This window comes from Cryptotermes secundus, unplaced genomic scaffold (genome assembly GCF_002891405.2).
Source record: "Cryptotermes secundus unplaced genomic scaffold, Csec_1.0 scaffold1799, whole genome shotgun sequence".
NCBI lineage: Eukaryota > Metazoa > Arthropoda > Insecta > Blattodea > Kalotermitidae > Cryptotermes > Cryptotermes secundus.
In genome coordinates, this window is record NW_019721788.1 from 835,342 (window position 1) to 853,394 (window position 18,053).

An 18,053-nucleotide genomic window follows, 5' to 3' on the forward strand; every position below is an offset into this window, starting at 1 on the left:
AAAAGCATTAAAAATCCTGATTCCTTTCACAACAACTTACTTATGCGAGACAGGCTTTTCTGCTTTGGCAGCTATAAAGTCAAAGTATCGTTCAAGGCTAAATATTGCTAAAGAAGTCAGGGTGGCCATTTCTGATATTACGCCACATTTTGATAAACTTTGTTCTCAAAAGCAGACCCATCCATCACACTGAACTCTGACATTTAAATGTTTGATTTTCTTTGCAGGAAAAAATTAAATACTTGTTAGTTAAATATCGTTTCATTTCAATACATATTTTGGTTAATTGCAAGTGTTATTGTAGGCCTAGTATTGTGATACTTTAATTTTGAATAAGAAAACTGCTAAACAGTATATAGAAAAACACAAAATAAACTGAATGGAATGTCAAACATACCATGACTTCTATTTTGATAAAAAAAAACAGGCTGGGAGCCTGAGAGTATTTTCTCTTCTCAGGGGGGGCTCAGAGGTAAAAAGTTTGAGAACCACTGGTCTAACTCATTCTCAGTGTCAAAATCTGAATCTGACAGACTTTGCTNCAATCTTCTGTTTCTGTGTATCATATCTATTCTGTAAATGGTGGTAAAATTTTGAGGTACATATCTGAAGTATAGTGTACTGTGTAAGGGAGGCAGTTTATAAGTGACTATTTGTATGTGTTATGTGTAGAAGATGGTGTAAATGTTGACCTTGATGTGTCATTTGATAATGTATGGTACTGTAAAGGAATACAGGAGAAAGCAGAGGGCATTAGCATACAATAAGTGCAGACTTCCTGAATTTTCAATGGGTGTTACACTAATGTGTGTGTACATTATCATATAGTAACATCACAGAATGATGTACGTCTCTATACAAAATATGCCTCAGTTGAATCACTCATTAATTTATTTGACCTTCTAGCAGATGGCATTTCGACTAGTATGAACATCCACACATAGTCCTAATCGTACAGTTTGGTTCCCTTTATAGACTGTCTGTTATAGTTCAATGGTTAGCCCCCTTGCTTCATATTCAGAAGGTGTCAATTCTGAAATTTTTTGTGATTTTTCTCAGTCACTCCAGACAGATGCTTGTATGGTACCTTATAATAGGCCAGGGCCATTTCTTTCACTTCCTTCCCAATTTGTCATTTGCAATCATCCATCCATTTGGTACTACACCCAAGAAAATTTGTTAAATAAACCAGAGATATTCCTATTCTAGAAGAATTTTTTTGTGGCAGTACCGAATTCGTGAAGACTAGTTTGTTTCTTCACACTCTTGGCTTTGAACAGGTTATGTCTGTACTTTCCTACACACTATCTAGACCTGCTTGGCAGCCTGCTGGCTTTCACATTGTACCAGGAAGGCATTGCCCATGGCTAAGCAACTGGAGGGCGAAACTGTCCATCTTTGTCTAATACTGACATTAAGAATGTGTGGAGCTTTATGTCAAGATATGATTTTTAAAGTGCAGAAAGTATTTCATGCAAAATAGGTTTTGATTTCCTCCTGTACCAAATTTCCTGTGTATGAAGGTTTATTACTTACTCATGGAGCTGAGCCCTTCTGGAGGAGCCGCCAATTCTGCAGCTACTCAAGAATTTCCCAGAATTTTATGGAACCCTAAGGTTCATCACCATGTTCACAAGAACCCTCCACTGGTCCCTATCCTTAGCCAGATCAATCGAATCCACACCATCCCATCCCATCTCTAAGATCAGTTTTAATATTGTCCACCCACCTACGCCTTGGTCTTCCCAGTGGTCTCTTTCCTTCTGGCTTTCCCACCAATATCCTATACCCATTCCTTGTCTCCCCCATTCGTGCTACATGCCCTGCTCACCTCATCCTCCTTGACTTGATCATTCTAATTATACTTGGAGAAGAGTTCAAGTTATGAAGCTCCTCATTATGCAGTTTTTTCCAACCCCTGTCACTTCATCTCTCTTCGGTCCAAATATTCTCAACACCCTGTTCTCGAACATCCTCAGTCTATGTTCCTCCCATAATGTCAGAGACCAAGTTTCATACCCATACAGAACCACAGGCAAAATTATAGTTTTGTATATTCTAATTTTTATGTTTTTTGACAGCAAACGAGAAGATAAGAGGTTTATTAGAGGTATAAAATTATCTGTTTCTTGTGGTGTGTAATTTCATGCAAAGCCAAAAGTCAGTGTCATAGCTTGCTTCTAATATGTCTTTCTTCTGTTGTTTATACAATTTTAACATTGGTAGCAGAGTATTTAAAATGTACTGTATCAAGGTAAAATGAAATGATATGATCTTTATGAGTATACTAAATTTTGTGAACATTAGTATCTTTCATCACTATGAATTAGATTATTTTTTGTAATTTTCACAACATGAAGTTCTTAATTAGGTTCCATGACGCAAGTAGGTAACAGGTAATATAAACAGCCATCATTTCAGAATCCTTCTCAGTAATGTTCTAGACTTGCATTCAGGAGGTGCTCAGTTTTAATCTCAGTGGGAAAACCAGCTGTCCCGACTGAAGTTTTTTGTGGTGTTCCACAGTCCCTCAATACAAATTCCAGTTTTGTACCTCAGTCAAGGCATGACCACATTCTTCAAAATTCTTTCAATTACATTATTGACAAGTCATCCTACCATCTGACACTACATGGTCTAGAGACTGGCATTACTGTAAAATAAACCACAAAAAAATTTAGACCCTTCTTGTGATGTACTTCCCAATAAGCAGAATTGTAATTTCAGCTTTCTCTTCCCTTTTTGCGTGGTACAATCCAAAAGTTCCCGAAATATATTAATAAAAACTATTACATCTTACCTAGATCTTATTCTGCACCATCACCTTCAAAGTAGTCCTCTTGGGAGCGCATACACCGAACCCAGCGTTTCTGCCACTTTTCAAATGCATCCTGGAAGTCTTTCTTTGTTAGGGTGTTTAGTACCGTCTGCGTTTCCGCTTGAATTTCCTCAACTGTATCAAATCTTCACCCCTTCAACTTGATTTTCATCTTGGGGAAGAGAAAGACGTTGCATGGAGCTAAGTCTGGTGAGTACAGTAGGTGGGGAACAACTGCCATCTTGTTTTTAGTCAAAAATTCCTGCACAATGTAAACCGTATGCAGTCGTGCGTTGTCATGGTGGAGTACCCAGTCGTTCGTGCGCCACTTCTCTGGACGTTTTCTCCTCACGTCCTCCATCAAACGCCTTAGAACATCGCGATAGAACTCTTTATTGACTGTCTGACCAGGAGGGACGAACTCCTTATGAACAATCCCGTCAATATAAAAGAAACAAATCAACATGGACTTAATGTTGCTCTTGACTTGTCGAGCTTTTTTTGGCCGAGGTGAAGAAGGGCTCTTCCATTGCGACGATTGCGGCTTGCTTTCAAGGTCGTAGCCATAAACCCAACTTTCGTCACCAGTGACAACCTTCGAAAGAAAGTTTGGATCCTCTTGAAGCTCTTGCTGAAGTTCCCTGCAGACTTCCAAGCGATGCTGCTTTTGTTCATTTTGCAGCAGTCATTGCACAAACTTTGCCGCAATCCTCATGTTCAGTTCCTCTGACAAAATTCGTTGACATGTACCATAACTTAGTTCCAAGGTGTTACAGAGGTCTTGAATGGTCAGTCTACGATCTTGCAGAATCAGATCCCTAACTTTCGCGATATTTTCTGGTGTTTTGCCCATTGACGGCCATCCCGAACGATCGTCATCATCAGTCAATGTTCGGCCATTTTAGAAACGCTTATACCAGTTGTAAGTTTGTGTCTGGCCTAAACTGTTTTAATCAAAAGCTTGCTTCAACATTTGGTGCGTTTCTGCAGCAGTTTTCCCAAGTTTGAAACAAAACTTTGTACAGACACGCTGCTCTCTCAGGTCAGCCATCGCAAAACCGCAAACTCACGGAAACACAACAATGGAAATACGTTCACCAACAATAAACCCAACCACTCAACTCGACGCCGCTTGCCACACTGATTCAAGAAGGATGTGTGAGGGGAGACGTAGACGTATTTCGATGTACTCATAACCATTCGCGCGCAAAATTCAGATTTCGGTAACTTTTGGATTGCCCCACTTATATTTATTTATTCAGTGACATGTCAATAGGTCAGACCGTTATTGTCAAGTGAATAATGAATTGGAAAGGCTGTGGAAGGAATGAGCAGTATGTAGCATAAACAAAGTCCAGGATCAGAAACTCAGAATATCAACAGTTTCAGAGGAATGCTGTAATTTGTACACTTCATCTTATATAAGTGAGATTGAAATTGGCTTGAATTTGAAGGGGAAATAATTCCCATGATACTTTGGTCAGGTCATTTTTTTGTATGACTGACAATTCATGTGCTCTTTATACCTCAGAGTTATTTCCTTAAGGTTAATTTCTTAAAAAAATGTTTTTTAAATTTACTTTGAATATTTGTATAATATTTTTTTTTTGTTCATTACAGGAGATGAAAAAAGTTTCTTGTTCAGTCTGTATCCAGAGATGAGGGTCTTTGAGTCAACGGGTTATAACAGTCACTACCAGTACCTCAGTGTTCAGCAGCAAACACTGCCTAATGGTTTAGTAAGTGTATTGTTTGAGGACAACAGAAAATAGTAACAATGTATAGATCATATGATTAGCAGTGTATATTAATGCCTAATAATCCTTAGATATACAGTTGTCCTTTGTTAATATTGGTTCTGAATATTCACATTTTGTATAAACTGTATGGGAGTTCCTTATTGTGGTATGTAATTCTGAATATTGTTGGGTTTCCATGCACCTTTGTTCATTCATTTTAGTCCACCGAGTCAGGAGGTGTACAGTGGTGTCATTGTGTTCCAACAAAGGTCTTTGTCATTTGAGTTGTTTGTTGATGTCCCTCAGGTTGTTGAAGAACTTGAGACTGTGGAATTTCTTTATTTTCTGTTACCACCATAGGTAGGGCCACACCATAGCTCAAGCGGTTAGTCGCCGGCTTCCCACCGTGGCGGCCCGGGTTCGATCCTAGGTCTGGTCAAGTGGGATTTGTGGTGGACAAAGTGGCACTGAGGCAGGTTTTCTCCAGGTACTTTGGCTTCCCCTGCCAATCTTCATTCCACCAATTGCTCCACAATCATCCTCACCTATCATCTGGGGCTGGTACAATAGGCCAGAAGTGGCCGCAGTACAAGGGACTTAGTCCCACCCCACTAGCAATAAAAAAGAAACTGACTCCTCACTTGTCCTGCTTATAACATCTTGACAAAGACCACACAGAAAACACCATTCCTCTGTTGCTGTGCAGTTGTTGTGTTAAGTGTCTGTTGGGGTGCCCACATGATAGCTACTCAGCCATTGCCTATCAACGGCCGTTATTTGCAGAGCCATTTCTTAGCAACAGCTGTTATATGGTTGCTTATTTCAGGGTCGTTTCCTAGCAATGGGACTACATGCCACATAGCTGTCTTCTTAAGACTTTTTTTTTCCTGGATAGCCTGTAGGCTTAATGCCGTTTCTTCTTTTCAGAGGGCTCTGCTTGTGACGTACGCCTCGCCTGCCTTCCTTTTGCTTGATTCTTGCAGTGATTACTCTCCCATTGCTCACGCTGCTCTCTCCTTAAGGCTCCTTGTCCTGAGCAGTTCCCTTATAAGGTGCGAGCTGGTACAGGTGTACCACCATTATCTTCCTTCTTGCAGTCTGTGGTTTTGACATTTCTTCTTTTGTTGCATAGGGGCTGACCACTCCACAATGTCCAGTCACTTACTGTTTGCAGCCCAGTCAAAACCCCGACTATTCCCATTTTGATATCCAGCTGAACAGTCCTCCAGAATATCATGCCAGATGTCCTCTCCTTTGTTTGTTTTGTTGTTGCCTTCCAGGCTCTTCCATCGTCTCTTCTGGACCATCCATCCTTTATGGCTAGAGGGTTTGGGACTGGTAATCAGATTTATTTAATTCATCTTGTGACTACACTTTACAAATTACTGTCGCACATGGACTAGTGTTCTCAGTCTGTTACAGTCACCACTAATTGTTGTTTGATAGCAGCTTGCAGCGGTGGAATTTCCCCTTCTTGAACTGAACTACCACTGGCCTTACCTACCAGGTTCTTACAGCAGCAGCTCATGACGACTGAACTGTGGTTTTCCTAACCAACTCCCTATCTCAACGGGTTTGGAGTTTGAGTCTCAGTAGGATTAAGAATTTTATCTTCTCCACATCATCCAGGCCGACTCTGAAGCCCACCCAGCCACCAATCCAATGGGTAATGGGGGCTCTTTCCCCTAGGGTAAAGTGGCCGGGGCCTGAAGCTGACCACCCACCTCCAACTGGTGCCGAGGTCAAGAAAACTCCCCTATATTCCTTCATGGCATAGTGCTTAATTACTTGAGGACAGGGACAACTTTACCCTTTTTTTCTTCACCTTTTCTCACTAACTCAACAACCAACTCTTTCGTCTTCTATTAACAATGTTATATTTTAGCGTCCTGTTACATAGTGTTATTAATGAATAACAATTTCATATTACAGATACACAAATATATGTAGGAAGAATGCTCACATGAAAGAGTATTGGCGTAATTCACGTTTTGAGTGCGATGTAGGAAGAATCCTGAAAAGTTTTATTATTTAGAATTCATCGTCATATATGACGAATACAGATTTTAGTCATTTTAGAATGAAGACATTATGGCATGCAGTACAATAGTTTAATGTGCATAAAGACACCTGAAGATGGCACATTAGTGCTGAAACATGTAGTGTGGAAGTGAAGAATAAGGTGAAAAAGTGTATACACTGTAAGACGGTCAGCATAAACCATGGACATAAACCAGTTCTTCACTAACTTTAGCACCTGACTTGTCCTGCTTATAATATCTTGACATGGACTGCATAGAAAAAACTGCTTCCCAATATTGTTGTATCCTCTTGTTGCTGTGGAATTGTTGTGTTCATGTCTGTTGGCAGAGCTGTTACCTAACAATGTCTGTTGTATAGTTGCTTATTTCATGGTCGTTATCTAGCAATGGGTCTCCATGCCACAATATGTTGGAGGCCTCTGCTGCTGTGTAGAAAATTACCCATCAGATCTACAGCACTCAAGACTGTTCACCTTGTACCTTTGTGTGTGGGTTTGCATATGTCCTTATGTACGCTGTGCCATGTGCTGTCAGATCTTATATTTATGTTGCAGGGAATGGGTGGGCAGTTTGAATATTTTGGAATATGGCTTGATGCAGAGTTTGGAAAAGGTCACTGCAGTGAAACATGTACTACATACAGGAACTACAAAATGTTATCTGCCACAAAACATTTTGAGGTAGACCATGTGGAAGTATGGGGTGTTGGACCAGAATTTGAAAAAAAAGACACAGAGGTATGTTTATATATATTTAACTGCATAAGCAGTTACTAGTGGAAATTATATACAAGAATGACTGTCAAGGTATATTTTTCTTGCCAGAGCTTTTCAGTTGAAAGGGTGAGAACATCAACTTTGCTCCTTTAGCTTGCATCCATTTTTCATAAGGAAAGTATCTTGATATCTATGAGTATGGTGTGTTGTCCCCCTATTAACTTTTGAACCAATTGACAGATTTTCATGGAATATGATACGGAGATTGTGACATTTGAGAACACCTCACATTTTTAGCTTACTTTCCTTAATTTGAAAAAATAAAAATTATCTTGCTGTCTGTGTCTCTGTATGTGTATCCCCCCCCAAAAAAAACTTCTGAATGCTTTAGCTGATCTCATGAAACTTGGTACATATATTGTAGCACCTGAGCCCATCTCAACAGTGTAATTCATAAATCTCTCCCATCAGTAACGCCAACATTACAGTTTCTCGTGGAAAGTAGGTGATTAGTCTCCCCTGAACTTTGATTCTTTAAAGGTTTCCTTCAGTCATTAATATCAAAACATGCAACTCCTGTTAAAGTACTGTAACGTATCTGGCCACTGAATACACCTTTCAAATTTTAATTGGTTTATTTAACACCCTACAAGTCGTAACTACAATTGATTATAACACTGTTGCGGGTTTAGACAATTTACAAACCCTACACACACTACCTTCAGTAGTCTTCACGTATTTATAATGCGGGAGCTATACAAGTCTCTCTGAATTACACACTCCCAATATAACTGTACTACAGCACACAGAGTCTTGAAGTCGCACAATAAGTCTTCCGTAGCTGACTTCTCAGTTACTGCACACTATCACTGATTACCACGCATTCGGTTCTTCTTCCTGCGACTGCTGCTATATTTCAACTAACACTGAACACTGTCTCGATTCACTTGATACAACTGAACTCGGCAACTGCTAGACTTCCACTGCCCTCGGCGTCTGCTGGACTTCCACTGTCTTCTGCCTGGCTTCACAATTCACACTCCTACAGCTGAACTCAGCGCCTTCACAATCCACACTCTTACAGCTGAACTTGGCTACTGCTAGACTTCCACTGCTCTATAGAATATAAATAAAAAACATGATGGTTGTACAAAATCTATATGTAGCTTTTTGTTTAAAAGCAGTGATTGGCATATCATTGCATTTCAGCATGTGAAATTTGGTATGAAATTGATCATAAATATAGTGATACCTAAAGATTTTTTGAGGAACATTTTATACATTAAAAATTAGACTCATGGCATGCCACATAAATCCATCTCAGTGTCATATTTCATAAATCCCTCCCATCAGCAAAACCACCATTGCATACTCTCAAATTGTTGAGGTAATGACCTTAATATTATATCAATGCGTGAACCAGTCATTATGAAACTTGGTGTGTATATCATGCCACCTGAATGTATCTGAATGACGTACTTCATAGATCCCTCCCATTAATAGTATGAACTTTGTAGCCTCTCATACTGTTGAAGCAAAACTTTAATGTTCCTGAATGCCTGTACCAATCTTCATGAAGCTTGGTGTGTATAATCATGCCACCTGAATCCATCTCAGTGACNCTCATTGGCATATATCACAAATTCTCCCATCAGTAATACCAACATTACTGTCTCAAATTGCTGAAGCAAAACATTAATATTACTTGAACGGCTCCACCAGTGTTCATGAAACTTGATGTGTATATCATGCCACATGAAGCCATCTCAGTGTCATATTTCATAAATCCCTCCCATCAGCAAAACCACCATTGCATACTCTCAAATTGTTGAGGTAATGACCTTAATATTATATCAATGCGTGAACCAGTCATTATGAAACTTGGTGTGTATATCATGCCACCTGAATGTATCTGAATGACGTACTTCATAGATCCCTCCCATTAATAGTATGAACTTTGTAGCCTCTCATACTGTTGAAGCAAAACTTTAATGTTCCTGAATGCCTGTACCAATCTTCATGAAGCTTGGTGTGTATAATCATGCCACCTGAATCCATCTCAGTGACGTACTTCATAAATCCCTCCTGTCCCTAATACAGCATCACAGTCTCTCAAATTATTGCTGTAATAACCTTAATATTACTTGAATGTCCGAACTGATCTTCATGAAACTGGGAATATATGTTATTCCACCTGAAACCACCTCACTAGCATACAAGTAAATCCCTCTCATCAGTAATACCAACACTGTAGTCTCAGGGTGTTGAGGTAATACTTTTAACCAGTTAAGTGGTATATTTTATGTGTTCTTATCTGCCCTGCAGTTGTACATTAAAATTCCCCAAATATTTATATTTTTTACTGCAGTGTTTAATTTTTATAATTGTTGCTCCCTTTTAAAATGCAGTATCTCGGCCATGTATCCTTATAAAATTATGTAACAAAAAGTGTCTGAAAGGCCAGTTAACAGAGTTCTTATATCTGTATGTTCATTTATGTATCTTTTACGGTAAAGTTTATATTTTGTAGTAACATTTCGTACTTTTGGCTTTATTCTCAAAAAGTACACCACTGTTGCTGCTGACATGCATTTAAGTTCCCAATACATGATCACAAAGTCATGTCTGACTCATGCACATTCTGTATATGCAGTCCTGGCTGGTGTTTGGTGTTTAGAGAGAAACATGATCATAGAAGCTGACTGACAAAACCACCTCCAGCCTAAACACATACTCGCTTGTTTGATTATTGCTATATTTCTGTATGACCTACTGTAGCTCTGACTGCCTCATTGATAAAAGATGTTTCTTATTGCCGTATGGGCTGAATTTGTACTTCCTTTGCAAGCTCACGGCTATTGTGGATGAATGAACCATGCAGCAAAACTGTTTGTTCTTCCAAACATCAACTGCAAAAGCATTATCTTGTACGGACTATGAAATCATCACTAAAACGATTATATCACCAGAAACATTGTTGCAACTCAAGTGACACACACTGTGAAGGTCTTTATAATTATGGTGTAGTTTTCAGTACCAGCCCATAGTACACCTTCTAGCCACTAAAATCTTACATTCAGACACTTCAGCCACTTGTTGAACCTTGATCCTCTTCCTCATCTCTAGAAGTCTGCCACCATATGGTAATGTTGGAAATGTTACAGTTTTCCCCATTGTACCTTGTTTCATGATGTGACTATTTTCGTTATCAACAAAATGAAGAAACTTCAGCAGAAGGTGAAACCTCCTCTCACTGAACAGGTCCAAAAATAAAGGTGTTTTCACAATTTTCCTCTGGGAAAATAGCTCTTTTTATCATTTTTCTATTGAAGTCCTTGTAAGAGAAAGAATGCCAGCAACGTCACTATTTCATTTCTCTTTTTCTTCTTCCAGTGATGGGTCCTAGATCTTAGTTTTAGATTAGGTATGTTGCCTAAAAATTTATTTGCATGCTGATTTCCACAATTTCTGGTGTACAAAACAACTCAGAATATTCCAGGGGGTACTGGGTCCTTCTAAATCAACATTTATGACAGGTTTGCCAGTAAATGGAAAACATGGTCGCTCAGCACCTGACTTTGCCCGTATGACATGCTGCATGCTACTGTTGTCAGTGACATTTTCTTCTTCATCAGAGCGTATACTCTGTTCACTACATGATGAAATATTCACATTTATTTCACTGTCACTACTACATCTGCTCTCAGAAATTTCATTGTATTCATTCTCTTGCAACAGCTCATATAACACCTCGTCATTCATGCACATCTTTTTGCTAGGACCTGCCATAATGTTTACTCACAAAAACTTGAACCCAGGACAGCTATCAAGCTGACTGTCATATCAACAATGGTGTAGTTGGAAACGTTTGTAGAGACATCATACCCACTACAATGAAGAGTACCACATGACGTGTTAAGACATCTTAACCACTTAACTAGTTAATATTACTTGATGTGTTATTGTTATATTGACCTACTTATTCATACATAATAACGTTTGGTCCCACTTGTATCAGTGAAAAGAAAGTACGTGGTTAATTCTTTTGAAAACTTCTTGCTTGGTACATGTAACACTTTAAATCTGATGTGTGCAATACTTCTGCTGCATGTGCTCAGTTGCTTCACTAAGAAACTAACAGCAATAGTATTCCAATAACTAACTCCGTGGAGTTGAGCCCTTGTTGAGAAGCCAATAGTTCTCAGCCATACAAGAAATTCCCACCATTTTGTGGAACTCAAAAGTTGATTACTGTGTTAACAAGAGCCTGCCACTGGTCTCTGACCAGAGTTAGATCAGTCCAGTCCACATTTGCCACCCTTTTACACTAAGATTTATTTTAATATAACCCTTCTACATTTAGGTCTTCCTAATGGCCTCTTTCCTTAATGTTTTCCCATTAAAACACACTGAAAGCATTCCTCTTCTCTCCCATGCATGCTACATGTCCTATCCATCTTATCCTCCTTGACTTGATCATTGTAATAATATGTGGCAAGGGTTATAAGTTCTGAAGCTCCTTTATGCAATTTTCCTCGAGCCTCCTATTATTTCTTCCCTTCATTTGAGAGCCGAAGTACAAACCCATATCAAATTACAGTTTTTGTATTTTAATCATTAAGTTTTCAGCAGCAGGTGTGATGACAGAAGGTTCTGAACTGAATGGTGGCAAACATTCCCAAAAATTAGTCTTCTCATAATTTCTTCATGAATACAATTTTATTTGTTGCTGCCATTCCCAAATATTTGAACTTTGCCACATTTTCAAAAGATTCATTAGCTATTTTATGTTTTAGTATTCCAATGTGAACTTTAAAAATCCACAGTGAAAAGTGTAACCGAACACTTACCTACCAACCCAATTCACGTTCAACAATGTTTGTTACTTACTACCAATTTTATACTAAATGTAACTTATGCCCAGTCTTGCATTAACTGTTCTAAGAATTCGCAATGAGCAGTATGCACATAAAGAGGCTACTAGAAGGTTCTTTAACAGTCGATGTGGTATGCTGATGATTACTCATCCCACTGCCAGTGTAATTAAAGGAAGCTTCCAGAATGCTCTCGACCAGAAAAATAATTACAAGAAGCTTTGAAAAGGATCTGGAAGGTTCCAGAGCATTACGTCATGCATTGAGAGAGTTCGAGAACATTCTCGAAGGGGAAGATTCCAGGACATTGCATCATCCTTTAGTATTTAAAGGGTTTGATCCCCGGATGACAAGTAGACAAGACAGATAGTAGTAGAGTAGAAAAGTAGAGATTACGAGATGCACGCAAGTAATGTAGAATTAACGCTCATCAATAGGGCCCGGATTTTTATGACCTAAAAACTCTAAATATATGCATGCACTTATGACCCAAAATTATGTCAAATATGACCTAAAAAGTGTAAAATATGACCTTAAATATTAAATGGGACATAAAATTTCACAATTTTAATTACAACTTTTACTAGAGTTTAAGAATAAAGATGATGAATATATGATAGTAGGTCCTACTTACCAAATTAGCCCTATTATGTCTCTGAAGGAAAGAAAACTGATGGAATTTCGACATTTCGTACTGGATTAAACCATTCATTGTTTTCTTTTTAATACTGATATTTGCGTTCATATTTTAGACAAACACTGGTGCACATGGTATGAACACTAACTTAACTCTGTTATCTAAAAACACCATTTAAAAGAACACAAGCTATTCACGTCTCAATTTTCACTGAGTTATTCACGTCTCAATTTTCACTGTTACAATTGCAATTTATAACTACATGCATTTTCAAATTTTCAAATTTGAAAGATCGCCGATTATCACTAAGGATAGTTTTGTATTTGGAAAAACTTCGTTCCACATCACATGATGTGACAGGAGCATATTTGAAGAATGTCAAGTCGTTTGGTGACAGTTCTGTATCATCTTCGAATGTTGCTAGTTTACCGGAAAGTATATCTGCAATCTTGCATAATGTTGAATAACCAGCATTCCGATGAAGAACACTTTCTATTTTGGTTTTAATCCTGTCACTTATTTCACCACGAGTTCGGTTTAGTTCATTCTCAATGCTCTTTACAGTGTCCAACGCGTCACAGAGTTCAGTCCCTACAAATTCCAGGCGAGTTATTGCACCTGAAATTGAACAGAAGTTTGACTTTATGTATGCCAGATTTTGTGCTAGAGTGGTAGAGAATAAGTCCTTGACAGCTTTAATTGATGTTGACTCACTGCTGTCAAAGCCATTAAACATTTTCTCAATGGCTGTGTAATTTTCACAATAATATGCCACAGCATCCAACCATGTACCCCACCGTGTGACGACAGGCTGTGGAGGAAGTGGCAGTAGAGGAGCTTCTTGTTTAAATTTCTGCACTCGAAGAGGGGCCTTGATGAATATTTTCTTTCCGTTTGAAACTAGCCTATCTACATCAGGAAAATGTCCTCGAACTTCTTCAGCCACTCTATGCAATGCATGAGCGAGGCAAGTAATATGGACCATTTTCGGGTAGAGGATTCGAAGTCCTTTGGCAGCCTTCTTCATGTATGGAGCGGCATCTGTTACTAGGAGAAGGACATTATTTCGCTGTATTCCATTTGGCCACAACAACTTCATGGAATTATCAAATAGGACAGCTATAGTCGAATGATTTGCTCTTTCGAGAACTTCACAGTCAAGAAGAAATCTCTCTCCAGGTTGATCTTGTTTCAGGGTCCCAACTATAACATTCGCAATATACCGCCCATCTACGTCAGAAGTCTCGTCCAAGGAAACCCATATCTTGTTGTCAGCAACAGATGTTCGAATCTTATTTAACATATCTTCATAACATGTAGAGAGATAATTCTTTCTTAACGTCGATTCACTTGGGATAGGATGACTAGTGTATGTCTCCAAAAATTGTCTGAAGTGCTGATTATGCAATTTCTCTAATGGAATATTCGAAGATACCATCCACTGACACAAATCCTTCGAAAATTCCGACCCATTGTTCGTTGAAGAAGGAGAAGAAGAAGAAGAAGAAGGAGAAGAAGAAGAAGAAGAAGAATTAGTGGAACTGTTTTTAAACAACAAACTTTGTCTGCTATCCTTTGTAGATAATCTGCTTAAACATTTACCATGTTTAAAAGTTTTACAATGCTGCTGCACAGTAAATCGCTTTTCTGCCGTAACTTTCACGCCACACAACTTACAATAAAATATCTTGCCATCGGTACTAAACACTTTTTCACCAAACTCCTGTACAAAACTACGCAACTTTGCGCTCCTTGAACTACATGTACTCACTTTAGGCATTGTAAAGTCAAACTGAAGTCTTATAACGCCCTCCACATATATAAATAGAATACTTCTAAGCCCTCCAAGAAAGAATGGGATGTATATACCTTATAGTAAGACGGAGTACAATAGGAGAATACCTGTTACACTTGCCTCCCTCCTGCCTCGACTGGGAAAGGCTGGCTTGCCAGGTCATAAATGCTGCATTTCACAAATTTTCGCCTTTGTAACTGCAAGTACAGTCCAGTCAAAAATATGGTTTTTAATACGAACTTCACGTACTTGAACTCTATTCCACATTGAAGCAACATCCAGCCTGAAATTTATTTTGTAATACTAAACATTATGGAGCCGAAATTTTACATTATATCAAAGAATTGTTTCTAAAATGACAAAATTATGACCTTATTTCAAAATTATGGCAAAATATGCTGTTAAACCAATAAAACTCCAAAATATGCATTTATATGCACAATAAAAAGGACATAATTTCAATAAGAATGACTGGAAACATGCATAATTACATTTAAAAATAGGAATAAACCATAGGAAAAAAATATGACATGTCATAGAAATCCGGGCCCTACTCATCAATTAGGCTGGAAGACTGTCCATCGCTACCTAGTGCTGTGGCCATCCAAGTTTGTATACAACGTGTGGCAAAGTATAGTAGTGGTTGTAGAACTGCTGTTGTAAAGTAAATGTGCAGTGTGATGAATAAGACAAAGTACATCAACTACCAGTGCTTTATGGTGGTCTGAGGACTTCTTCACTGTGTGTGTGAGATCCCTTCTCATCAAGCAAGGCCTGTTAAGCCCAAGATATGACACCATCTTGTTACTCAGTTCAACATTGCCAACAGCAATGAACACATTTTCCAAGGGTATAGAATGATCTATGAAAGTTTCATGCAGTTGTGTTCAATAAGAAAGAAGTTATACATTTTTTAAGTGTTGGTTGGTAAAAGAATGCCCCAACTTATCACTCAGCAGTGAGGAAGATAAGGAAATTCCTCTTCTTCAACCAGGACCTGAGAGGGTAAAGGATGAAATATAGAACATCACAGAAAGTAACAGCCATGGAATTCATATCATGATTACAGGATGGATGATGCACCAGCATCTAAAGGATAAAGGAGCCCATGAGAAAAGCAAACCTCTGGCAGTAATGGAAGACTATAAACAATATCAGTATGGATAAATCAGATCAGAAGGTGGCTTATAAATCATTTCAAGGAAACACAGTGAAGCACTGGAAGAAATTCCTCCACCTCTTTAACCTTGTCCTTGTAAATGTTTACATTTTGCAATGAATATAAGTACATACAATTTAGGCTTTACATTTTTTGGAGAATGTGGCACTAGGTCTTGTCAGTGACACAGATTGAAAATGCAGAATAGTCACTTATATATGGTCAGAAGACTTTAGGACAGAGGTCATTATGCATACAGAATTCGAGCAAATGGTTTAAATTTTTTGAGTAGCCATTTGTAGATAAATAAGTGTTTAAGCCTTTCGTTCATAAAGACAGTCAACTGAAAACTGCTTATTGCATGTGTATGAAATATTGTCATGTATACCTGTGTACAGTGGGATAGTGATAGACATGTCAGTATTTACATTAATATCTAACCTTGACATGATAAGTTGTATAGAAAGTGTCAGACTTTCATCCATAATGAGAGTGAAGTGAAAGCTGTTCATTACATGTGTGTGTGTACTGTCATGGGTGCCTGCCTATGAGCTTTGGGATTGTGATAGGTGTGTAAGTATTTACATCACTGATATCCCTGTGCTCCTGAACATGAGTATCCTATTTTTAATATTGGTGTGAAATTTTCTTATATGTGTAAAAAAATAATATTTATATCTAGCAGAAACTGAAAAAATTAGGAATTTCTTCCATTACCTCAGTAAACCCTCCAGCACAGGGAAGTGGGAATTTAAATTTACAACATATTAGTTGGAAAGCCTGAAGGCAAGAAACCAGTTAGGAGATCTAGGAATAAATGTGAAGATAATATTAAAATGACCCTAAAAGATTGAGATTAAGGATGTGAACTGTATTCATCTGGTTCACCACAGAGCATACTGATTTCTATTGTGGAAATGGTAATGAACCTTGGGGTTTCTTGAAAGGTGAGGCATTTTTTGATTAACCAAGTGACTGTTAGTTTCTCAAGAAGGATTTTGTTTTATGGAGTTAGAAATAATTTTTACGTTCTTCTTAAATAAAATTTGCTTCCAATAACACAGTGAGAGGTGAATTATTTAAAAATTCATTAATTCATGTGATTATGAATATATAGTTTATGTTGATAAATATGAAGCAATTAAGGGAAATTACACATTGGAAGCTCCACCTGGAACTTATCTATTTATAATCTACCTTATACTTAATGAGATTTGTATTTTTATGTTACTAAAAGCAGTGAGTGTGTGGTTTTTGGTGTAATTTTTTCCCCTCTCTTTTAGGGTGAGCGCCCAAGTATAAGAGAAAGAGACTTGGAAGCAAAAGCAATGTTACAGCTGGCAGGTAAAACATTACATAGTGAAGGTATGGATGACAATGCTGATGAAGCATGACATAATGAAAATAAGCCCTGATTGAAGAGGTACGTGAAACCTTGCAGTCTCTTGGGAGAAGTAAATATGAACACTACTTTGTGTAATGTGTTTTCTATAATTGAACTAGCATGTTGTGGGTAGTTCTTTTGTGAGAAAATGAGGTTTCTCTGCATTACAGCATGTTGATCACAAACATACATTGCGGTGTGTCCCTTGTCATTTAATTTTTTTGCATTGAGTGCACAAAAGGAATGCATTATGCAGAATCCATCAGTCTGCATGTCTCATCTCTCAATCATTTAATCAGATTTTTATGAAATTGAGTGTAGGAAATCAACACTACGTGTTACTTAAATTTCATTTTGTACCATGGTCAGCCACTATGGCCATTAAAATACTTGGGATTTGTATTAAACTTACCAGATCATAAGAATATAGGAGGAAACTGCAGGTAGCCATGCCATGCCAATATTTATGAAAGTGATCATCTTTGATTTCAATAAAGACATTCATGGGTAGTCACAGTGGACAGTTGCTGTCGTCAGTATTACACTACTGAAAGTGATGGCAGCCCAGCATCTCGTGAAGAAATGTCCCTCTTCCTTGCTTTGATTCTGAATATGGACCTCAATCAGCATGACATGTTGAAGGAGCTCCAACCTAGGAAATCAGTGTGCCACACCTCTTCTATCCCTGTGCCATGGTGTTTAATAGATTCTTTCACATCCACTCTGATATTTTGAAAATTAAATGCTCCCAACAGTAATAGAGAATTTTATGGCAGATCTTGGAAAGTGGGAAGGGGTTTTAATTATCCAAATACAAGATTCCCCAGTGTATCTGATGTTTGTATTAAATGAAGCAGTTGTAAAATTCTAGTGCAGAATGGTTTTCTGA

General features: G+C 38.1%; 1 protein-coding gene across 2 annotated transcripts in view; it reads left to right on the top strand.

Annotated features, from left to right (window-relative positions):
* LOC111861218 (MTOR-associated protein MEAK7) overlaps positions 1-18,047 on the top strand; it is a 29,671-nt gene extending 11,624 nt beyond the window's left edge. For both annotated transcript variants that reach the window (XM_023845612.2, XM_023845613.2), the window contains 3 exons: positions 4,439-4,557; positions 7,154-7,336; positions 17,064-18,047. In XM_023845612.2, the coding sequence (XP_023701380.1) occupies positions 4,439-4,557; positions 7,154-7,336; positions 17,064-17,174 (413 nt within the window). In that variant the 3' untranslated portion in view covers positions 17,175-18,047. The remainder of the gene's footprint in view (positions 1-4,438; positions 4,558-7,153; positions 7,337-17,063) is intronic.
* Positions 18,048-18,053: the final 6 nt, after the last annotated feature.